Genomic DNA, 25729 nt, shown 5'->3' with positions numbered 1-25729 from the left:
ATTGACTTACCTATACTGACAAAAATTCTGATTCTAGGCCTTTTAGAGTATATGTCAGGGGTGGCCAACTCTGGTCCTTGAGAGCCACAAACAAGCCAGATTTTCAGAATATTTATTTATTTATTTCGGATTTTTATATACCGACATTCTCAATACATGTATCGAATCAGGTCGGTTTACATAGAACAATAACTGTCGCAATAAAGGCGTTACATTAAACAGCTTTTTTTTAACATAAGAGTAACATATAACAATGAATATGTTATATATCAACAATATATATATATATATATTATTATATATATATATTATTATATATCAACAATGAATATGTATGAAAGGTGACAAAGATCAATGTGAGGCGAGAAATGAAGAAATGCCAGAAATATTAAACCAATACTTCAGTTTGGTGTTCATTAAAAAAAACAAAAACCCTGGAGAAGGACTGTCTCTGGTTGACAAGGCTGTAAATGGGGGTGGAGTAGATGAAACGCTGTTTACAGAAGAGAATGTATGGGAAGAGCTAGGAAAACTGAAAGTGGACAAGGCCATGGGGCCGGATGAGGTACATCCCAGAATATTGAGAGTGCTCAGAGATGTGACAGCGGGTCTACTAAAAGACCTGTTCAATAAATCCCTGGAAACAAGAGTGGTTCCACAGTTGGGGAAGAGTGGGAGCAGAGAGGAGGCTGGAAACTACAAGCCGGTTAGCCTCAATGCTCAAGTTCCCAAATTCTGCTCGATAAGACCAAGCCAATACAGGATCGCTCAAGATGCCTTCCTCATCCCGTGGACGACAGGCCTCCTATACGCCTTTCCTCCCATACCACTCATAACAAGGACAATTCAGAAATGCATAGCAGACAAAGCTCAACTGATACTCATAGCCCCGGCTTGGCCGAGGCAACCGTGGTACAGTTTCCTTCCCCGACTATCCATCATGGATCCAATTCGATTACCGAATCGACAAGATCTTCTCTGCCAAGATCAAGGGACGCTTCTATACCCGCTACACTCATCTCTACACTTGACAGCGTGGAGATTGAGAGGCTTCTTCTAACAGAACAAGGAGTTTCCACCTCGGCACAATTCATCTTGTTAGAATCCAGGAAACTCTCAACAAGAAAAAATTACAGCTATAAATGGAAACGTTACTCTACCTGGTGCACTTCCAAAGGTGTACCACCATTGGACTGCTCACCTGAGTTGCTCATTGATTATCTTCATACATTATATACAGCTGGTCTAGGAACATCATCCATCAGAGTTCATCTCAGTGCCATAGGGGCATATCATAGACCAGTTAACAATATTCCTATATCTAATCACCCCTTACTATCTCGCTTCATTAAGGAGCTCACCCACATTCGTCCTCCGATCTCTAAGCCTCCAGTTCCATGGAACCTCAACATAGTTCTGGAACAGCTCATGCTTTCCCCATTTGAACCCATGAACTCGGCACATATTAAATACCTCACATGGAAAGTAGTATTCTTGGATGCAGTAACATCAGCACGAAGAGTTAGTGAATTGCAGGCCTTGGTCCATTATTCTCCATATTTACAATTTCATCACCAAAAGGTAGTTCTCTGAACTCACCCATCCTTCCTACCAAAAGTAGTTTCCCAATTCCACCTCAGACCATGGAATTACCCACCTTTTTCCCTAAACCTCATGCAAATGAAAGGGAAAAACTACTGCACACACTAGATTGTAAAAGAGCTTTAGCATACTACAAAGAAAGAACAAACTCTGACTCTGTGTTTCTCAACTCTTTGTCTCCTTTGACCCAAAGGCACCTGGATTACCAGTGGCTAAACGCACCATCTCCAGCTGGATAGCTGCCATAAACAGAAACTACAACTACATTCAGAGCTGAAAGCTCACCAAGTCAGAGCAGTAGCAGCCTCATTGGCACACCTACGGAATGTGCAACCCATAGACATTTGCAAGGCAGCTACATGGTCATCGCTCCATACCTTCACATCTCACTACTGCCTTGACCAACAAGCAGCCACGGATGCGAAGATAGGGCAAGCAATCCTGCAATCTCTATCCTCCTGTCCACGGTGACTGCCACACTGTCAAGGATCACGTACAAACATGTATATCTAAACAATGTGATCGGGAGCTTGGGACTCCCATGACAGCATGGCTAATTCAGCCCTGCTATCGACGGGAAAAAGCAAGTTTGCTTACCGTAAACGGTGTTTCCGTAGATAGCAGGATGAATTAGCCATGCTGACCCACCCTCCTCCCTGGCAGTCATCAAGTCTTCGACTACACTAAGGCTTAATCACTGACTGAGGAGATTCCGTTACTTTCCTGCGCGGGAACACACACGCAGCCGCAGAGAGCAAAGCTCTGATCTCTGCTTTGACAAGCTCCGCCTCCCGGACCTGATTGACAGATCCCATGACAGCATGGCTAATTCATCCTGCTATCTACGGAAACACTGTTTACGGTAAGCAAACTTGCTTTTATAAGCTGTACATGCCAATTATTTTGTATTGTATGTTAATGATCCTGTCAGCTCTCTCCCTAACCTCTTTTTCTTAATCACAAAATATTCGAGTTTTTCAGGGTATAAGGTGAATTGGGAAAAGATTAAGATATTAGCTATGGATTTACTTGGGAGACGTGGTTATTTCTATGTACCCTTTCAAAGTGATCTGGGACGGCCTCAAATATTTGGAGATACGCTTTTTTTATATCATTACCCTAACTATTGCCCATTGTGAATCATCCCTTTTACAAATGCTCCGAGAATCCTTTTTATAATGGTTTCCCCTTCATCTTACCTGATAGGGTTACTTGGATACAACTAAAAAGGTTATAGCCTCCAGGTTAAATTTTGTTTTTTCTATGATTCCTATTTTTTTTTTCCACATGGTTGTTATAAGTAGGTAGATCGTTGCTCTGATTTTAAGGCAGAATAAACCTCCAGGGATTACCCTATCCAAATTGAAGGCTGATAAAAGCTGTAGAGGAGTGAATTTCCCTGATATTTATTGTTACCATCAGGTATATATTCTTCAACAAGGTTATTATTAGATGTCTGATTACCTACACATTTCTGACACTCCTCGGCTAACTCGTTCCTGCCCAGGCCTTGGTGCTGGGGACACATACACAGAGAGTAGCAAAGAGGACAATGAAAGAAACCAATGGTAACCCAGATATAAGTACAGATGAATAGTGGACCAGTCAATTCTGACTGACTGAACTTTATTTACATTGAAGAGAATCACAGTAAATTTTTATGTTGAACACTCAGTACTATGACCTGTCTGGGCCCTGCATCACCCTTCCAGAGTGAAAGAGAGCGACATCATACAGCCAGACACACAGGAAGGAAAGTCACACCACTGTCGGGCATAGGTGGTTAGCCTTCCCCCCATAGAAAGGACCCATACCTTGGGACAAGCAGAGAGGGGGGGAAATATGCCAAAGGATACAGTCCCAAGAGATAAATACTTTTATGGCCCTTTGGGGTACAATCACCTCACCGAAAAAGAGTTAAAGTTGGAAGAGATCAAGGAGAACAAATACTAGCAACAACAAAGGAAAATATATTTTTTCAATGGTGAGAAAACAAACAGCTAGTGTATGTATTGAAAGGAATCAGCAATAACTACTTCAGACCCAGCTAACTTCAGACCTATAGCAAACCTCCCTATGATTGCAAAAATCATGGAGAAAGTTGTTAACAAACAACTTACAGAATATCTGGACGAAAACAACATCCTCACCACAAACCAATTTGGTTTTCGTAAGACCAGGAATACTGAATCACTATTAACCTCCCTATCAGACACAATTATCTTCAACCTAGAAAAAGGCCAACCTTGCCTCCTCGCACTATTGGATCTCTCCTCTGCGTTTGACACCGTAAACCACCCATGCCTCCTGCAGCGCCTAGCTGACATCGGCGTCATAGGAGCAGCCTTCAACTGGTTCAAATCGTTTCTGGAGAACAGAACTTACAAGGTCAAGATAAATAACAAAGAGTCTCACGCCATTGAATCCAAGAGAGGGGTACCACAAGGGTCATCCCTATCTCCGACACTTTTCAATATATATCTTCTCCCGCTCTGTCACTTACTCACCAACCTCAAGCTAACACACTTCCTATATGCGGATGACATACAAATCCTCATCCCTATAGAAGACTCACTACACAAAGCCATGTCATACTGGAATAAATGCCTTTCATCCATCAACAACCTACTCGCCAGCCTCAACCTAGTCTTAAACACAAACAAAACCGAAATCCTCTTTATAGCTCCGGAAAATTATGTTCCACCCACACCTACTATAGCTAATCAACGTCCGGACACCAGCGTGCACCCCACCACGCAACAAGTAAAAGACCTGGGGGTCATTATAGACAGAAGTTTCAACCTCAACAAATTCGTTAACACCACAACAAAAGAATGTTTCTTTAAACTACAAACCTTAAAGAAACTAAAGCCACTTCTCCAATACAGAGACTTCCGCTTGGTCCTTCAAGCCATCATATTACCGAAACTGGACTACTGCAACTCTCTCCTTCTAGGCCTACCAGCATGCACCACCAAACCACTTCAGATGGTCATGAATGCCTCAGCCAGAATTCTCTCAAATGCCAAAAAAAGAGACCATATTACCCCAATCCTGCATCATCTCCACTGGCTGCCGATTAAATACAGGATCCAATTCAAGTCCATAATGATGATACACAAGGCATTACATAACATCGCTCCACTCAACTTAACGTTTGATCTTCAGCTACACACCTCCTCGAAACCGACCAGAAGCGCGTATCAGAACAGACTTATCACCCAACCGGCGAAATCATCCCTGAGGAAACGCGCACTATCCACCGCGGGCCCATCACTTTGGAACTCACTACCTCCAGACCTCCGCATTGAACCCTGCCACACCACATTCAAAAAGAAACTCAAGACTTGGTTATTCAAACAAGCATTCCCTGAGAGCTAAGGACAGGAATAAAGTTATCATTCAGTTTTCACTCACCCCCCGCCCATAGCATAAAACCTCTGTAGAACTCAATTCTGAATCTGTATTTACCCACACAATTATATCATGCATTTACTCACATATTACAACTATTATTTTAACGGTTTATTTATCTATTTTACAACTATTATTTTTAACTATTTATTTATCCATTTTAACTGTTTCCTTGTTCCGTTAACTTGTTTTAGTAATTTTTTTCTACATTATAAATTTGTTATAACTTGTTGCAATGTAAACCTTGTTCAATGTAAACCGCTAAATGAAGCGATAGTTTGAGTTCCTTGTAAACCGGGGTGATATGTATTCTATACAGGAACCTCCGGTCTAGAAATACTATAAAATACTATAAATAAATAACTACTCTTCTCCTCCCATACTGCCTACTGCTGCAGGTTCACAAATTTTAATATGCAAGGTCTTCTTCCTAGGTTGTTTTGGCCTGCATTATGGAACACCGAAACTCGATTAAATGTCATATAGCACAAGACTATAAGAGGGATTGGCCAGTTCACTCCCCTTATTATCCCCCACCCAACTTCCTCACCCTACCTCACTGACATATGCACATATATCAGAGGGTGCATGGTGAATAAGTGTTCAGGCACACGATGGACAGAACACTGCATCAGTGACCGACTGCTAGAACTCTCTTCTTCACCTGCACATAAACATGACGCTAGGCAGAAGTATTAATCAAATTATTAAAGTAAAAGTCAACCGGGACTTGGTTAATCTTACTGCAGAGTGAAGCCAGATACACACTGAAGGTAATTTTCAAAAAGTTTTACACGTGTAAAGGAGCTTTTGAAAATTGCTACAATATACGCTACTTTTACACATTTAACTCCTTTGAAAATGTACTCCTATATGTATATGTGACTGGCTTCTACAGCCTCCCACCTCCTTCTAACTTCTTTATCTCTTCACTGCTTTCTGTTCTAGCCATTTTTTAGCTCTCTTCCCCCACACACATTGCTACTCAGCTGAACTTTCCAATCAAGTTCTAAAATGGCAGAATAGACTGGAACATGTTTAGAACTGCTGGGAGGCTGAAAAACTATAGGAATAGCTAGAAGAGGAAATTTCTGCTGCATTTTAGTGCAAACTAAGAATGATCCAATCTTCTGTGTTTTATGTATCTAATTTCTGGCAAACTATCCCTTCTGAATCATGTAGTTTCAAAACTCCTTAAAAGGAAGGGGGCTCAGATAAAAAAAAAAAAAGAAAAACCCCCCAAAATGCATTCATAATCATTTCTACTTTTGTCTTATTCCCTTTATCCAACAGTAATTCTGAATTTAAAAAAAAAGATTGTAAAATTATGTATGACTTGGTAGTTCCTAGATGAACTCAAATTATACTATATAATATTATATTATTCTAGAAATATCTCAGCATGGGGTAGATTTTGAGTCCAAAAGGTGCTATTTTTACACAATGAAAGTTTATAACTCGTGTACTTACCACTGACTGGGTTCCTCGTGTGGATGATGTTGTAACAGGAGTTATAGTGATGGTGCTTGTCACTTTGTTAGCTACAGGCCTTGAAGACAGATTGTTCCTAGGCGAACGAAGCACTGTCCCAGTTGAAACCTCCTTGTTTTCCATGGCTATATTTAGAGGTCTGACTGTTATCACTGGACTTACTCCCTCCGAAGAAGCAACAGGAGATCTTTTAAACTGGGAACCCAAATGAATGTGAATTTTGTTGTCTTCAGTTGTTATAATATTGGCATTAGAGTTGTATTTGCGGATTGGCGTTGGGACAGTTTGTTTTTCTGGAGTTACCTTGAAAACTGCACGCCCCATGGTCATTTCTTGGGATTCAGGAGAAACTGATATTTCTGCTGGTGCTGCAGATGTTGACACCGTTAATATCTGGATAGGGGATGTAGGTCTGTCAGTGAAAGCTGGTTTCATACTTTCTGTAGGCTTTTCTCTGGAGAATGTTGTTATGGTTACAGGTGACATGGCACGTTCTGGTGACACTGAGCTTTCACTACCTTTTACCTTTTGAGACATAACATTTGAAGAAGGAATAATAGTAATCCGTGGTTTCTGGTGTCCTAATGTAGGGATCACAGTTGTACTTGAAAAGAAATCCTCAGCAGGTGGACTAGTTATTTCCAAAGTAGCTGTGCTATTCTCGTGATCTGGAGTTACCCGAATATGAAGTGGTTGCCCCTGCTTTGGTGAGAGGAAAACGTCCCCAGGTTGACCAGAACTACTGTTTGAACGAGTTCCTTTCTCATGAGTAAGCTGAGGACCATTTTCCCTCTTCCTCATCCAGGGGATCCAGGATTTCCTGATATTGAGTTCATGTGCTGCTGGAGGATACCTTTCAAGAACGGGTGATCGTTCCATAGATTTCTTCAGCCCAACCTGCCTCAGATTACTCATGATATGATTTTCCTCTTGAAATGATTTCCTTATGAACACTGCTGGTGTTTCTTCTTCAGTTGCTTCATTGGATATGACATCAGTTTGAATACCAGTGGAAGTCACAGGAACATCTACCATTCTCCTACCATTCATGCTGGGTCTAATGGCACGACTATAACGTTTAGAAAGTTCCAATTCTTTTGTCAAGTTCATGACATCTTCTCCCATATTCTTGTTTCTATTTTCTTCTTCTAGAAATCTTTTCTGAAGAACTGAATAGTCAACTTGTAGCTGGGACAGTTGGTCTTCTTTGTTCATCAGCTCATGAATCTTCTCCTTAAGAGCTTGAACTTCTGCTCTTAGATCTTTGCTTTTGGCCTCTTCCAGGCGAAATCTGTGCCGTAGCTCTGCTTCCTGGCTCACTACCTCCCCTCTCTCTATTGCTTTGTTTTTGCTTATCTGGATCTTAAGTTCCTCCAGCTGCAGGGAAAGGTGATTTGCTCGGTCTTGCTCAGTCCTAAATTTCTGTTCAAGCTGGTCATACTCATCTTCAGTCTTCATTAAATCACCTTCAACCACTTCTAGTTGTTTGAGGCGTTTTCTCAATCTATCAATTTCAAGGATCAGTTCCTTAGTCTTGTTATCTTCTTGGCAGGCAGCTTCAAATTCTTTTTTTGCTTTTATTTGTGCTGCTTCTCTTTCTGCTTCCTCTATATCTTCTATCCTCTTTTTAAACAGATCTACCCTAGAACCTAATTCTCTTGACTTTTCTTCCTCATTTCTTAGTTTGCCTATCCATTCTTCCCTTTCTTTTGTCAAATGGTACACTTTTTTTTCCATTTCTGATTTAAGTTTCAAAAGCTTTTTACTTTCATCTATCAGTTTTTCTGTTACTTCCATAACTTTACCCTGTTCTTTCTTTAAGTTCAGGTTTAAGTCTTCAACTTTACACTCTTCTTGTTTTATTTTCTCCATCATATTCTTCCTTTCATCTACTAGCATAACAGTAAATGATTTTAGCTTTGTAAGGTCATCTTTTAAATTGAGCTCAACTTTCTCCAATCTCCCTTCTGAAGACTCAAGTTCTTTTACCCGAGCCTTTATCACTTCTAACTCATTTACTAAGTCTTTAGTTACATTTCTCTCTCGCTCCAAATTAAGGTGAAGCTGGGAGCATTCAGATTTACTTTTGTTAAATGCCTCTTCCAACTTTTCCAGTTCCAACATTCTCTTCTGCAATTTTTCTACTTCCAGTTTCAATTCTTTACTGTGGTGTTCTTCTTCTTGTAGTTTCTTTCTCAGTTCTTTGCACTGCGATTCAGTTTTTGTGATCTCCTCATCTTTACCTTCCATTTCAAGCACACGTTTACGTAGGTTTTCCACCTCAGCCATCAAACTGGAGTTTCCACATTCTCCTTTTGCTATCTTCTCTCTAAGTTCTTTTAGTTCTTCCTCAGCTTTCTGAAGATTTTGGTTGGTTTCTTCCAGCTCCTCTATTCTGCGAGTCAAACCCACAAATTTAAGTCTAAGATGTCGGTTATTCGACTCTTGATTAACTAATTTAGCAGTCATTTCTTCATGCTCCTGAGAATACTTTGAAGTCTTGTGCTCAAGCTCTGCTTCTACCTTTATCAGTTTTTGGCTATCTTCATTTGCTTTTAAGGAAACAGCTCGAAGTTTCTCGTCTTCTTCCTGAAGCTTCTGAGTAAGGTCTTGCAACTTTTGACTTTGTTGTCCCAGTTGTTCAATGTGCATTTGCCTTTCATCCACTAGCATGAGTGCAAATGACTTGAGCTTCACCAACTCATCTCTTACTTTATTGAGCCTTTTAGTGTACTCTTTATCCTTGCGAGACTGATACGCCTTCTCCTGCTCAAGAAGCTTCTTTAATCTGAAAAACATATTTAAAAGTACTTGCATTACAAAACAGATGTATTATTTGCATGTTTAACAGAATTTGTACTCGTTTTTTATGTCAGTATTCATTGCCTTTCTCTGTGGCATATGTTCATTTTGTCATTTTCAATTAACATTCCTCACCACCAAACAACTAATGAAACTTTTTGACACCACTGGAAAAAACAATAGAGGCTGCTGTTAAAAACATAAGAAGTATGTCAATATTTCATGGTAAACTAAAATGAAAGGTATGAGACATCATCGTTAATGGGTAAAGCTATGATGTCAGCAAAATTAAAGATTTTCAGATACAAATTTTTCCATAATAAATTCACTTTAATTAATTGATGATTTTCAATTGGGTAGAGATTCAAAAGTTATTTAGATGGATAACATAACAGCTATCCATCTAAATGGCTTATAGGCTATATTTAGCCCTTATCCAGCTAAATTCTAGTACCCGGCTAGAATTTACCCGGATAAACAAGGGACATTTCAGGGGTGTTCTGCGGAGGGGTTGTGTTATCCAACTAACCTAGCCAAATATTGGTTATATCCGGCCTCTTGTGGTTGAATAATGTGCTGCCTAACTGTATATCTTTAACAATATTCAGCTAAGTATTAAATAAAGAGTGGGCCATACCCTCCCTCGGCTGCCCCCCCAATATCTTTAAAGGCCCTGTTGGGGCTTTCTTCACACTCACAACTAAAAATGTTAATCAGCTCCCCCACCCCCTCCCCTTGTCCTGGTATATTTGCAATGTTAACATCTGACAGCCCCCTCCTTTCCCTCCCACCCACCTGCAATAATATACTAAATAGCCGGTCCCCCTCACCCCACCCCCGACCTTCCCCAATCCCCGATACCTTTAGTAAGATTTCTGGGAGCAAGAGACCCTTCGCTCTGCACCTGGTGCCTCCGCGCTGCTCTAAGACAGACCACACTGGAAGCATAAACTTAGGTTAAGCTAGAGGTAGCACTGAAAGCGTAAACTTAATGTTAAGTCCACACTTCCAGTGCTGTCTGTTTTAGAGCAGTGCAGAGGCACCGGGAGCAAGACGAAGGGTCCCTTGCTCCCAGTAATCTTAAATGGCTTATTGAATATTGGCCTCACCATCTACTAAGTCACTAAACTGTCTGTTTTTATATAGTAAAAATGCATTAAACAGACAAAACCCTCAGCAGCCGACATCCTATTGTTTGATGGAGCAATTATCAAAATCTGAGGAATTTGCATCTTATGTGAAAAGCACGGGATACACTGGGCAACAATGAAAGTGTTACTGACCTAAAAAGGTCCTACTCTGTAGTATCTTGATGTGCTGAACACGAATACGACCATGAAACGTTTTTATTGGCTCTCGTTTTGAAGATATTTAATATAGTTCACTTTCTATGTTTAGTCATGTAAATTTATCCAGTAGGACTGTAACAACATCCTAAATAAGCCTAGAATGATGTAATATTGCATAATACCATCATGCACACATCATCCAGAGTTTATTACATCATTTTCTGATGCAATGCAGTTCTGCTGCCATGCTGCTGCTGAGTAAGCTGACGTCAGCAGTGTACTATATGAAGCCCAGTCAGAAAGGGTGAGCATTTGAAATATTCCAGACCGTGGGATACAGTTTAAACTACTGTTGCATAAAACTGTTTCTATTTTATCCATTTAGGTAAATTAATTACAGAATACTAATGCCTCGAAAGTGTGTTAATACAGTGGACAATTTCTGTTATATTTGTGGGGAAGTGACATTTGCGAAGCAGAAAAAAAGTATAACTTCTCAAGTGAAGAAGGCATATCATCTTTATTTCGGATGCAAGATTGGCGACCAAGACAAGCCTTGGGCACCACATATATGCTGTGCTACATGTGCAATACAGCTTTCACAGTGGTTGAATGGCACAAGATCATCAATGCCAGGGAAAATGGTCCACTACCATGCTGGCTGACTACTGCTGGACACTCCGCAGAGAAGCTCCCGAACAGGTGTACAAGAGACAAGCAAAGAAATCTAAGACGTAGTCTATGACTTCATTTTTCAAACGGTATTAACCGTAGGTCTCCTACTATTGGCATACAGTTCAAGATGTAATTATATTATTGCATATTACAAAAAAAAACTAGAGCCAATTTTGCATTTTCACAGTCACATTCGTGTTTAGCACATGGAAATTTATAAGAATTGACTAATTTCATTTCAGTAACATGACTTTTGTGAAAATTTGTTGCCCAGTGATATCAGTTTTCTGTAAATCTAAAAAAAAATAAATTATTCTCCTCCCTCCAAGCATTAATCATGGAAACACATTTAGACACTTTATCCATTGTTACAGATAGTGAATCATTCACAGGACAGTATATTTGCAAATTATCAGCATACTCTGAATTTGACCTCAATTTTCAATCAGTCTATAAAGAGGAAGTAGATAACATTGAACAAGGTGGCTGACAGAATTGACCCTTCAGGCATCCTACTCTGAAGTATGTACCAATCTGAACTGGACCCTTGAAAGGATACTAGTTTCCTATCTGTCAGATAATATTGAAACCATCGAAAAACAAGGCCACTTATGCCCAAATCCGTTATACACTGTAACAAAATTTTATGTGAAACTGAATCATAAGCTGCTGTAATATCCAGGAACACAGCTACTGCAGGGAAGTTCTTATCCAATTGACAAAGAACATAGTCTTGTATAAAAAGAAGTACAGCTTCTCTACTGTGTTTCCACTGGAAACCACATTGATATTTATGAAGATCATTAGTCAGAAAACTGTTGAATTGTTTATAAAGAATTTTCTCTAATATATTCCCCAAAGTAATCAATCTGGAAATAGATCTGTAACTTAAAGGATCATCTATGGCCAAATTCTTCTTCTTAAAGACAGGAAAAACTGAAGCTACTTTCAACAAAGATGGTACCTGACCATCAGTGAGGGATTGGCTAAATAACCTTGTTAGAATACCCAAGAAATCATGTCTTAGGATATAAATAACTGATAATAATGGAGACGGGTCAAAAGAGTAGAAGGAATTTTTTTTAAAACTGACATATGATCTTCAACTTCCGTTTGGCTTACCAATTCAAATTTATCCCGATAACTCTTATCTAATTGTTCAAAATGAAACATCAATGTTAAATTGAGGTTGTTTCTTCTGAACTGTCCCGGATAATGATTCCGTCTTTTTAATAAAAGTACTAGCAAAATCTTGGGCAGGAGCTGAATGTTTGGGTGTTAGTATGTTATGAATTACAGAAAACAAATTCTCCTGGACAGTTTAAAGATTCAGCCAAACGAGCCTTAAAAAATTATTTTCTTGTCATTTCAAAACTATATTTATATTCCTGACAAGAAGTCAAATAGAGTGATCATTTCTCTGCCGAGCGATATTTGCGCCAACATCACTCAGCTTGATGAAGGTGTTTTTTAATCACAACTCATTATACCAAAGGACCCTTGGTTTTTGAAGATTAAAGTGTTTACTTTGTAGTGGTGCAATTTATTAATAATAATATTAGTATTAATATATTAGTATTCATTTGAATCATTGCATCAGCAGAAAAAATAGTCAACTCTGTATCAAAAGAACTAGAAACCTGATCCCATTCTTTTTTAAATATTTTGTTTGTTTATTTACTGTTTAATGTTATTACGAATGGTTATTTTATTGTAAGCCACTTAGATTTTGTTTTGAGAAGTGGTATATTAAGACTAATAAACAATAATATTATGATAAAATGATAAAGTTACCAGACTCCACATTTTATATTTCAAACCAGAGGAGAAGCAGCTTCCTACCTTAAAGATCTTACCTATAATCCCTCTTGAACTGAAGAAAATGTAATTTTGTTTATATTTTAAATGTTAGATTTAGTTCATGTCTTTTCATTGGTAACTCACTGCAAATTACATTCAGATACTGTAGTTATTAGGGATGTGAATCGGGCTTCACCGGCGCTGGCCATCCAGTGCTTCCTCCATGTGACAGGGGCCGGCCAATAGCCGGATACCCTGTCACATGGTAAGGGCAAAGGCCATCGGCGCCATTTTTATTAGTGGCAGTCGACGGCCTGAGAGCGGGAGATCGCTCCCGGGACCCCCAGGTACCTGGAAAATGTTTTTTTTTTGGGAGGGTGGGTTTTTTGTTTATCGGCTCGGGCGCAGCCGATAAACAAAACCGCGATCGGGCCGGAAAAAACAAAACAAAACACAATGTGAATCGGAACCGGAATCCGAACAGATTCCAGTTCCGATTCACATCTCTAGTAGTTATTTCCCACTCCCCAGACAACTTAAAATTTAAGGAGGTCATTTACTAAGCATTTTCCCCATAGACACAGAATGGGAGAAAAGCCTTAATAAATTAAGCCCTAAGAAGTAAAATGTAAGGCACGCACATGTCCGCACATGTGCGTGCACCGGCGCACACACATGCAGATTTTATAACATACATGCATATATGCGCGCATTATAAAATCGGCTAGCAGCATATACACATATACAGGATTTTATATTGAAGCACATGTATGCGCGAATGCTGTTTTGAACGCGTAAGTGGGGGGAATTTTAGTAGGTTAGCGCTGTGACACAATAGGCCTTTTTCCCAGTTCACTCCCAGTAAAGGAGAGGACTTCCTAAACCCTTTAGCTAACTTGCCTCCCTTTCACCCTAATATTCCTGACCCTTAAAACCCCACCAACTAGAATTTTTATTTGTGTTACATGACTTACACGCTGTCCATAGCAGAAGTAAAGTTACGTGGTAGGGCACCCTGGCACACGCACTGGATTCATGCTACAGACCTGGCCTGCCCATGTCCCACCCACACTCCGCCCACACCCCTTTTGGTGAGAAAATTTTTTTGTGTGCGTATCAGGAGATACGTGCGTACCTACATTTGGTTTTAAAATCCGTAAGGTGAGCGCCAGGCCGAGTCATGCGCGTATCTTCCAGCTTTGGCGTGTGTAGGGATTTTAAAAATTGACCAGTAAGTTTGTTTGAGGTAATAGGCTTGTCCAAGGTCACAAGGAGAATCAGCAGGATTTGAGCCCTGTCTTCCTTGGTTCTCAGCCAGCTGCTCTAATCACTAGGTTGCTCCTTTTGTATTCTATTATTACGCTCCAGTTCAAAGAAGGTTATAAGTAAAGGCACTTTGTGTAAAAAAGAGGTGGCATACATTCCTGTGTGTATCTTTTCATGTAAGAAAATATAGGCCCGGATTTTCAAAGCCATACATGCGCCGGGCCTATTTTAAAAAGGCCCAGTGTCACGTGTAAAGCCCCAGGACGTGTCTAAGTCCCGGGGCTTTGGGAAAGGGGCGGGGAGGTCCGGGGGGGTGGGGCAGGGCCAGAGGCTTCCGGCACAGCGGCTATTTGCCGCTGTGTTGGAGGATCACGTGCCGGCAGGCGCAAGAGGTAAAATAAAGGTCGGAGGGGGTTAGGAAGTTCCCTCCCAGGCCGCTCCGAAATTGGAGCGGCCTGAGAGGGAACAGGTGAAGGCCGCGGGCGTCGGCGCAGACAGGGTGCACAATTCTACGCCCCGTTGCGCATGCCGACCCCCGATTTTATAACATGCGCGCACCTGCGCACATGTGTTATAAAATCAGGTGTCCGTGTGTGTGTGCCGGGTAGCACCCACGCATACACCATAATTTCCCCTAGGATAAATGTGACAAGTTAAAAAAAAAAAAAGACCATTTCAAGAAGAAATAAAAGAACAAAGGTGATTTTATGTAATGCTTTGTGTAATCAAGTTGTACATCTTTCTGTATATAGTCTCAGAAAGCAGAGATCAACATTCAGTGAGCTGTGAGCAAGAAAGTTATGCAAGTAAAGTTAGCCAAATATTCAGCAGAACATAACCAGATAAAAGTTATCCAGATAACATTAGGACAGGTATTTTTCCAACCAGACTTACCCAGCTTACTTTACTTTCCATTTTTTTTATTAAATGATGCATATATTTTCTGGCTAATGTATTTTTTTAAATATCTCAGATTGAATGTCAATTGTTACTTAGCCTCTTTATGAAGAAGGTGCGTAATACCCTCCAATAGCTGTTTTTGGAGTGTGTTTATATACTACGTTGATCTTGTGTCATCCAGCCTCGCTTTCATTTTCCTGATAGAAGATCTAGAGGAAGGAAGGTTCAGGTAATCAAAGGAGTTCATTTTTCTGTTTAAGTAATGGTTTATTATCTATATTTTATAACCCAAACTCTCTTTTGAGATTCATAATAATTGCAGTCATAATTTATTTCATATTTTGGATAATATGTTGGAGAAGACTAACTTCACTGTTTGTGGCTATTCTACTGCTTCCTGAGAGTTGATGATCATATTTGAACACCAATGTCATCGCGAGAAGTGTGGAAGCAGCTAGTACATTTTAAAGTCAGCACAACGTGGACACATATGTTGTTGTTTATTTAGTCTGATATGTTACTATTGAAAGTGAATTTGATCTATCACACAGGCTGATTCAGTAAAAGTCGCGGGAGAGCGCACAAGCTCCTGTGCGCGCGATCAGTATTTAAATGAGGGCCCGTGGTAAAAAGAGGCGCTAGGGACACTAGAGCATCCCTAGCGCCTTTTTTTTTTTGACAAGAGCGGCGGCTGTCAGCAAGTTTGACAGCCGACGCTCAATTTCGCTGGCGTCGGTTCTCAAACCCGCTGACAGCCACAGGTTCGGAAACCGGACACTGGCAAAATTGAGCGTCCGGTTTTCAACCCACGAGCCGCGGGCCGACTTCTGTACTTATCTCCAGGCTTTAGGATGTGTAGTGCTTTTAAAATTCACCTTATATCTTAATTATTACCACCTTTTATCACTTGTATAGTGCTGCTCAACATACACAGCACTATACAAAACACATAAGAGAGAGTCCCTGCTCAGTAGAGCTTACAATCTAATCAAGACAAAACACAAAATTGGAAATTTCATTTATTAAGAAAATGGTTAAAATCAAGAAGACTAAGGGGGTCATTTTCAAAAGGGATCGCACGCGATACCTAGATCGGGGAGGATGCTGGGCGGCGTCCGCACCGGAAGGGGAAGAGTCGGGGTGGCACCAGGGCGGACTCTGCGAAGATGTTGCTGACGGCGAAAAGGGCCCTTTTCGCCGCCAGTTTTGCACAGAATAGCACCACCTTTTACGATGGCGCTATTGGGTACGATGGCGCTATTGGGTACGAAAGCCTGCGATCGCTGCCAGCTTTCGCAGGCCTGCCCCCACTTTCGCCAGATTTTCTAAGGTCTGCGACCTTAGAAAATCCAGGCCTAAATGGGTTAATCAGGGATTAAGATTTAAAAGCAGTCTCAAAAACGTGGATTTTTAGACTGGATTTGAATAAGGCAAGAGAAGGACCATGATACACTTAGACAGGACATCTGTTCCAAGCATACAGTGCAGCAAGATAGAACGCACAGTCCGGAGTTGGCAGTAGAGGAAAAGGGCATAGATAAGAGTGACTTGCCTGATGAGCAGACTTTACAAGGAGGGTTTTAGGGTGCGAGATAAGAGAGTAGTAAGTCACTGCAGAATAAAGACTCCTGTAAATGGGGAAAAGTCAATATGGTCTTAGCAAAGGGAAGTCTTGCCTTAATAAATCTATTCAAATTATTTGAAGATGCAAATAAATATGTAACTAAAAGTGAGCCAGTTAATACAGCATATTTGGATTTTCAGAAGGCATTTAACATAGGCCCTCATAAGAGTATCCTCAGAAAATTAAAAAGTCATGGGAGAGGAGGCAGTGTTCTCTTGTGGATTGGTAACTTGTAAAAAGACGGGAAACAGGCTAGGACTAAATGGTCAGTTTTCCAACGAAAAACTGTCAGTAGTAGAGTGACCAGGAGATCTGTACTGTTTAACATAATAAATGATCTGGAAAAGGGAGCAATGAGTGAGGGGATCAAATTTGCAGCTGACATAAAAAATTATTAAAAGTTGTTAAAACTGCAGTGGATTGTGAGGAACTGCAGATGGAGCCTGGGCATCTAAATGGCAGATGGAATTTAAATTGGACAAGTGCAAAGTTTTACACATAAGGGACAATAATTTTGACTACAGATATACAATGCTGGGTTTCTTATCAGGAATCACTGCCCAGGAAAAGTACTTTAGAGTCCTTGAGGACAATACTTTGAAATCCTCAGCTTAGTGTGCAGTGGCAGTCAAATAAGCAAATAGAATGTTGGTATTTATTTATTTAACATTTTTATTGGCTGCCTATATTGGAACATACTATGCTAGGCAAATTACAACAATTGTTTAAAGCAATTGTAATTTTTTTGTTATGGAGGATTAAATTTCATGGTCTGATGCAAATGGAAAAATCAAACTACAAAGCAGTATATAAATGAAAGCTTAAATTTATTGACATTTGGCACCCTTATCTACAACGACTGTCTCCAAGGGCCAGAAGTGAGGTGATTTTCCATGTTTCTAAATATGTAGATTATGGCATTTGTAAGACCTGTATATAAACTTGCACTGAGGATTCGGTGGGGATGGGAAGGGCGAGGGCTTTGCAAGTTTCCTATGTGGGTGTGAGCTATAGGAGGTTAGACTCTTAGGGACTGTGATAGGAATAGGTCGCGTTGGGTAGTTTTTTCTTCTTGTTTTACCAAAATGTGGGGGGAGGGGGGGAGGATGAGGAGGCTTAGGCTATCTGATGGTGGAAAAAAACTGAAAACATCCTGAACCATTTCGGTTGACTGTGAATTGATGCTTTGCATGCTTCAAAATCATGTATGTCAAGCTTTTGTTGTATATTTTCAATAAACAGTCTTAAATATAAACAGTCTTAAACATCTTCAAATAATTCAAATAGATTATTAAGGTAAGACAATTGTAATTTCCATTCTTTGGAAAGAAATGGAGAATAAAACAGAGAATATCGTAATGCCTCTGTAGCGATCCATAGTGTTCAGTTCTGATCACCCTATTTCAGCATAGATATAGCAAAGGTGAACGTACAGAGAAGGGCAACAAAAATGGTAAAGGGGATGGAACCCAGTGTAGGTGGTGGAGACAAATACAGTATCTGAATTCAAGAAAGAATGAGATAAATACAGAGGGAGAATGGGATGCCTGCTTTCAGGAGGGGAATCGGAGTTCTATATCTGCTCAATTAGTAGAACAAAGTTATAAGATGCTGTTTCGATGGTATTTAACACCATACAAGTTACATAAAATGGGGATTAAGCAGGACAATTTCTGCTGGAAACAATGCGGTATGGTGGGTGATTTCCAGCATATCTGGTGGTCATGTCCGGTTATTAAACAGTTATGGGAAAAGGTGGAGATATGGTTACGTGATTCGCTGCACATTAATATAAATTGGACTATCAGGGGAGCCTTATTACATGATCCAATGGATGGAGTACCCTCGCTACAACAGCCTCTTCTTAGAGCGGTTGCGTTGGCAGTAAGGGGAGAGATTGCGAAACATTGGAAAGAGGCAAGGGCACCCTCTTTGACATCGGTGCTTCAAAGACTTAAATGGACTCAATATATGGAATACCTTACTGCTTTACGAAGAGATACTATGAAACGCTTTAATAGTATCTGGCATGACTTTCAATTATGGATTGACACGAACGACTGTTCTAGGGGTTGATTAGCATCTGGGGGGAGGGGAGGGCAGGGGGGGAAGGGCTTAAAAGAGATTTTGTTTTGTGCTGTTATGGTTGTTCAATTATGCACATATTATGTGATGATGTATGCAATTTGATGTTTGCTATGTGTTATCTTTCAATAAATAGATAATTACAAAAAAAAAAAAGAATGGGATAAATACAGGGGATCTCTGAGGGAGTGATGGGAATTGTAAAGGTAAATTAATTGGTTGGATGGGCAAACTAGATGGGCCATATGGTCTTTTTCTGCCATCATGTTTCTATGAATGGCTCCCTTATGAAGGAAAGTTAAACAGGTTAGGGCTCTTCAGCTTGAAAAAGAGATGCTGAAAGATATGATAGAAGTTTATAAAATCATTCCTGGGCTGGAACAGGTCAATAGGGGATGGTTATTTACCCTTTCATATAATACTAAACAAGAGGACTCTCCATTAAACTAAGGGATAATATAAAGGCAATCAACTGAAGCTTGACATAGTTACATATAAGTGGTTAAATATATTAACTATAATAAAATAATTTCTCAATGTGAAGTCTGAAACATGAGTTGAGAATAGTTCCTTCTTGGTCTTCTGAGTGAGATGGAGTACCTGTAGAATATGGAAAGGTCAACACCCTGCCACTCAACCCCACTAAGAGCAAGAAATTGATTGAACCTTGACAAATCTAGAAGAATTAAATATAAAAATAGTCCATTATCAGCATAAATTCCCAAGGAGAACAAACAAATCAGCATGAAGTCCTTCAATATTTCTTTTAAAACATGGCTATTTAGACAGGCATTTTACTAGTCCTTTGGATTGTTTTGATATGTTATGTTATATTTCCTGACTGATGTCTGCATATGTACAGATTTTGTGTGTTTCTTTCCCTCTTGTACATTGCCTAGTATATAGGCGATTAACAAATTTTAGATAACGATAAAGACCATAACCAGAATTAAAAATGGACCATCATATTAAGCACTCCCAGTCAAAAAGATCTTCATTGCTTTACAAATAATCATCAATCCTCAATGTTCAAGATTTTTTTATATTTTTAAATGCACATAAAAATTGAAAAACAACTTAACTTTTAGTCACTGCTATCCAAATAGTAATCCCAAGAGTCCCGACTCGTGTCGTGTTTTGAAGATTCTGCAACAGGGGATTATGTTGAAGCACTATAGCTAAAAGAAATAAAGGTCACATAAGAATCCTTTTCAATATAACACTTATACGTGGCACATCGAGTAAATGCTGCATACACTGTTATTCACTCCTTCATCCATTCCATCAGGTTAAAACCAACCCCAGAAGTTGTTATCCACTATATATAGTTCAAACCTAAATGAAGATCCAATCATTATTTACATCAGCAATTACATCATCTGTATCCAGCCAGATATATTAAAATGATTGTGACAATCCAAAAAAAAAAAAAAAAGGGGGTGGGAAAATGCTTCGGTTACAAAAGATAAAGGTCACATCAGAATCTTTTAAAACAAAACGCTAACAAATAGCAAATTGAGTAAGGTTGCATATACCATCATCCCCTTTTCATCTTTTACATGTGATCTATTGGTTCAATCCCGACCCCAGAAGTTGTCATTCACTATAGCTAAATCAAACCTACATGAAGATCCAATCACTGGTTACTTCAGGGATGACAGATTCATCCCTCAATACTTCAATGTGACTCTTTCATGAGACTTAATTTTAGGGAACAATTCTGGATTTTTACATTGAATTCTATTATACCAGATGGCTTGAATATGGAGATAGAGTGGTATTCACTTATTTAGTACCATTGTCATAGTGATTGATGATGTCACTTCCATTTTTTTGATTGGAATACTGATTTCAATATAGCAGACTGGATACAGATAATGTCATCCCTGAAATAACCAGTGATTGGGTCTTCATGTAGGTTTGATTTAGCTATAGTGAATGACAACTTCCAGGGTTGCATTGAACAGATAGATCACATATAAAAGATGAAAAGGGGACGATGGTATGTGCAACCTTACTAACTGCCTGATTCACTATGGCTTTGCTTCCATTCTGTGTCTATGGGAAAATACCTTGATGAATCAGGCCCATAAGTTTGCTATTTGCTAGTGTTTTCTTTTAAAATATTCTTATGTGACCTTTATCTTTTGTAGGTGAAGCACTTTTTTTCCTCTTTTTTTGATTGTCACATTCATTTTAATATATCTGACTGGATACAAATGATGTCATTGCTGATGTAAATAATGTTTGGATCTTTATTTAGTTTTGAACTATATATGGTGGATGACACCTTCTGGGGTTGGTTTCAACTCAGTGGAACGGATGAAGGAGTGGATGACAGTGTGTGCAATGTTCACTCAATGTGCTACATGTGAGTGTTCTGTTGTAAAAGATTCTTATGTGACCTTTATCTCTTTTAGCAATAGTGGGGTAGATTTTTTTAAAAAGCGCGTTCGCATACTTTTGTTTGCGCACCAGGCGCAAACAAAAGTTTGCGCCTGGTGCTGGATTTTATAAGATACGCACGTAGCCGCGCGTATCTTCCAAAATCCTGGATCGGCGCGCGCAAGGCTGCCGATTTTGGGCAGCCGGCGCGCGCCGAGCAGCCTGTCACCGTTCCCTCCGAGGCCGCTCCAACAAACAAAAGCAAACAAAAGTATGCGAACGCGCTTTTTTAAAAAATCTACCCCACTTTTCGCGCGTCCCGGGGCTCTGCGCGCAAGGCCCTGCTCACATAAATCCGGGCGGATTTACGCGAGCAGGGCTTTTAAAATCTGTCCGAGTGCGTCAACATATTAATCCCTTGATGCAGAATCTTCAAAACACAGTGCATGTCAGGACTCGAGATTACTATTTGGATAGCAACGACAAAGTTAAGTTGCTTTTCAATTTTTATGTGCATTTAAAAATATAAAAATGTCTTGAACATTGAGGACCGATGATTATTTTTAAAGAAATGAAGGTCTTTTTGACTGGGAATGCTTAGTATGATGGTCCATTTTTAAATTTGATTATGGTCACTATTAATACCATTGATTTTTTTGTTCTCCATAAGAATTAAATATAAGACACAAAACCTCTATGCTCATGGATGTGAAAGGTTTCTTTCACTAACTAGTAACTGAAACTTGCGACAGGCCTGGATGGATACTAGGGGTGTGCATTCGGTCCCTACGTATTGGCAATCCACAACGGATGTGGCCATATTCGTTGTATTCGTGGGGAAGCGAAACGTATCGCGATTCCCCACGAATATACAAATCTTTGCCGAATTATTCAGCAGGGGGTCCGGGAGCCATCCCCTGCAATTACACCCTCGGTCCCGGTTTCAAAATGGCGCCGATAGCCTTTGACCTACTGACCGTCGGCCCCTGTGACATAGTGAGGGCAAAGGCGATCAGCGCCATTTTGAGTACTGGCATCAGACGGCCGGAGTGCAGGAGGTCACTCCTGGACCCCCGCTGGACTTTTGGCAACTCTTGTGGGGTCAGGAGGGTCGGGGGTTGTAGTTAATTTCATTTTAGCGGGGGAATGAATAGAAAATCGACATATTAACATATCGGGGCGCCATGTGGCCGAATGCAACGCATCTGTCCCCCGACGAATCCGAATCCCGAATGCAACGAATGGCGTCCCTCTGCACATCCCTAATGGATACTACCTCCTTGTGGAGCATGAGGCAGTTCCTGACAAAAAGAAAGGCACCATTGATGTAACAAAAAATAGTTTCTAGGCATCTTGGATAGCTCCCATGCAAGTGTCTTTGACATTTTGGATAGCTCCCATGCATGTGGCTTTGGAAACAGTCCACAAAACATTGACTGGTGAGTTATATACTGCCTTGTGATGTAGTCTGTAAATATGGTGTTCAAGTCCTGTGTAACGTCCTGTCCAGAACAAGTTAAGAGTTGTCTCATCTATTGTATCACTGTAACCTGCCTCCTGATATGTTACAGTAAATCCTGTCCAGGGACAACTAGTGGCTCAACCAAAGGTTCATCTATTATGTATTTATGAACATTTAATATTCTGCCTTATCCCAAAATTGCTCTCAAGGCGGATTACAACAAACCTAAATGAACAGAGGCAATAGAACAGCTTACAGTCAAACCAGAAGTTGTAATTAATGAAGCATTGCAATCCAGTGTAGAAAATCCCATTTGTGAATACTTTCAAGACCCAGTTGTGTCCCTGTTCTGAACCCTCCTTTGTAGAGGGTTCAGAAAGTGAGGTTGAAGATATGGATCTTTGGGGGAAGGCCTGGCTGAAAAACCATGATTTAGCTTTCTTCCTGAACTTAAAGTAACATAGCTCCAGGTGGAGGGTTAGTGGTACTTTATTCCAAACCTTTGGTGCACAACAACTGAAAGCACAAAGTCTTGTGCAGGACAATTTGGCAGCGGCCAAAGGAAGAGAGAAAAGAAGAGCCATTTCGGCAGACCAGAGTTCCCTTGAGAACATGTAAGGGGAGAGAGTTTGAGAGAGGTATTCAAGGACCAGTTTATTCAAACTTTTGTAGACAAAGCAGAGAGTTTTAAATTTTATCCTGCTTTCTACATGGAGTCACTAATGATGATGTAGAATAGGCTTAATATGATCCGTTGCTTTTGCAGCTACTAAAATTCATGCAACAGTACATTGTAGGAGCTACAGGCACTTCAAACTGTATTGTGAGATGCTATTGTATAAGGATATGGCGCCGCCTTGGGTCAGCCAATAGAGGGCCCTGCTTAGAACCATCATACATATGAGCATTCCATCCCTTTCAGCCCCCTCCAATCTGGAGGGCTGTGGTTGGTTGCCTGCTTCTATTTAGTGCAGCCATTTTAGTAATCTGGGGAGTCTTTTTGAGTTAGCATCAGAGAACAGTGAGGATACAGTTTTTCCATTCCCTTCTCACCAGACACTTTGGAGTAGTGACTCTCCCACTTCGGTGGCTGTGGTAAAAAAAACTGCAACTACTGGGGCTTGAGATGTTAATAAGGGAGTCACTATCAGATGACCATTTGAGAGAGAGGATAAATAATATTGTATTCTCCAAGGAAATATGGGGTAGAACCCACGCAGATAGTCTCCCAGGGGTTGAGAGGGAAGACAGAGACACATATTCAGATGGAATCAATATGAATGTTAATTTTTTGATAATCAAATTTATCAATTTATTGAAACAATTACAAGTTAGAAAAAAAAGCCCAATAATTTGTGAATGCTTTGCAATTACACTATGAATTAGCAACACTAGCACAATGTTTCAGTTTTTTTATAGAACTCACTGACCCTGTTGAGAACCGGTTATCCTAACTCTGTAATAAGCTAATCTGATAAGTATATTTTATCTGTAGTATTTTCTCTATAAAGAATATATTAACTAGATTTATGTAAAGAAATGTGTTTCAGCTATGCTTTCAGGTACAGCAGGACAAGATCACCATTCCCAGGTTGCAGGTAGGTAAAGGAAAGATGGTGGGGTTTTTTCTTGTTTGTCTGTCTCTGTTTAATCTTTTCTTTTCTCACACTGTAATGTAATTCTGTGGAGTATCTAGATAATCCTATAAGATGTTTCTTCCTGACATAAAAATTTAACCTGACAAGCTATGCAGGTTACTTTCAAAATGAAGTCACCTTTTTAGTTTAAAAGTCCAATGTTGTTACACCTTAGTTTAATATATTATTAATACCTTAGAAATAGTTAATATCTGATCACAGTCACTATCAGAAATCAATATGGAGGCTCTGTTTATCTGGGTTAAGGAATTAATCATCTGAAAAAGGTGTTTACCTTCACAGAGAATTTTTTTTCCCATATTTAATATGTATTTATTTATTCTTTTACAGGGAAAAAAAAAATGTTCTTTTCACCCATAGCTGTCATATTTAAATCAGGGTTACTTTTCAGTTTCACCCTAGTAAGAATAGAAGCTGTGGGGCAGATTTTAAAAGCCCTACGTGCGCCGAGCCTATTTTGCATAGGCCCGGCGACGCACGCAAGCCCCGGGATGCGCGTATGTTCTGGGGCTGAGGCCTCCGGCACAGTGGCCTCGGAGGGAACAGGGAAAGCCATTGGGGCTCCCCTAGGGCTCGGCGCCTGCAAGGTGCACAAGTGTGCAACCCCTTGCGCGCACCAACCCCGGATTTTATAAACATGTGCGTGGCTGCTCGCACATGTTATAAAATCGGGCGTAGATTTGTGCCGCGCGTAGGTATTAAAATCCGGCCCTTAGTGAATATAATACATTTCGCTCACACTTACATTCAGTCTCAGTTCTATAAAGATTGACATCTATTCACGTGGGTCAACCATCATTTAGAAATTAAACTGTCCAATCATGAGCCTAAACCTTTCCTTTGGTTCAAATCTCTATACAAAACTTTCACTAAATCACTCACATTCACATTCTCTCTGTCCTGTCTGTGCTTAACTTGGTGTTTTACTGGCACCTTAGAGCAGTCTCAGAATAGACATCAGATACGACACCTTCTGCTCTCTCACGAGATCAGATCGGAGATTGTAATTGACACAACTGTCCTGTCAGCTTAGCAGGAAGCATGAGGGTTACCATGGATATGGTACACTAAGTTTCCAGAGCCCCTAGTTGCAGCATGGGCTATGACAGCCCCAATCAGCTGTTACTCCACAGCAGCACTCCCCCTCTCCAGGAGCCCAGGTAAGTATTATATATATTAAACAAATTATTTAACCCCCACCCCCCTTCTTTATTTTATACCCTGATAAGGCCTCCCAGACATCATGAATTCTATTTTTTTTAAGAGGTTCCTCTCT

General features: G+C 40.1%; 1 protein-coding gene across 7 annotated transcripts in view; it reads right to left on the bottom strand.

The window, feature by feature from the left end:
- Nucleotides 1-25729, bottom strand: part of FILIP1 (filamin A interacting protein 1) — a 324967-nt gene that overhangs the window by 44419 nt on the left and 254819 nt on the right. For 6 of the 7 annotated variants that reach the window (XR_003855647.1, XM_029595603.1, XM_029595604.1 and 3 more), the window contains one exon: nucleotides 6487-9295. Coding sequence is in view for 6 of the 7 variants with exons in the window: in XM_029595603.1 (XP_029451463.1) it covers nucleotides 6487-9295 (2809 nt within the window). In the remaining variant the exon portion in view is untranslated. Of the gene's footprint in view, nucleotides 1-6486; nucleotides 9296-15233; nucleotides 15449-25729 lie in introns of all 7 variants that reach the window. The other variant, XM_029595608.1, reaches the window with a different exon arrangement.

The sequence above is a fragment of the Rhinatrema bivittatum genome, chromosome 3 (assembly GCF_901001135.1).
Source record: "Rhinatrema bivittatum chromosome 3, aRhiBiv1.1, whole genome shotgun sequence".
In the NCBI taxonomy this organism is placed as follows: Eukaryota; Metazoa; Chordata; class Amphibia; order Gymnophiona; family Rhinatrematidae; genus Rhinatrema; species Rhinatrema bivittatum.
This window is presented reverse-complemented; position numbering and strand designations above follow the sequence as displayed.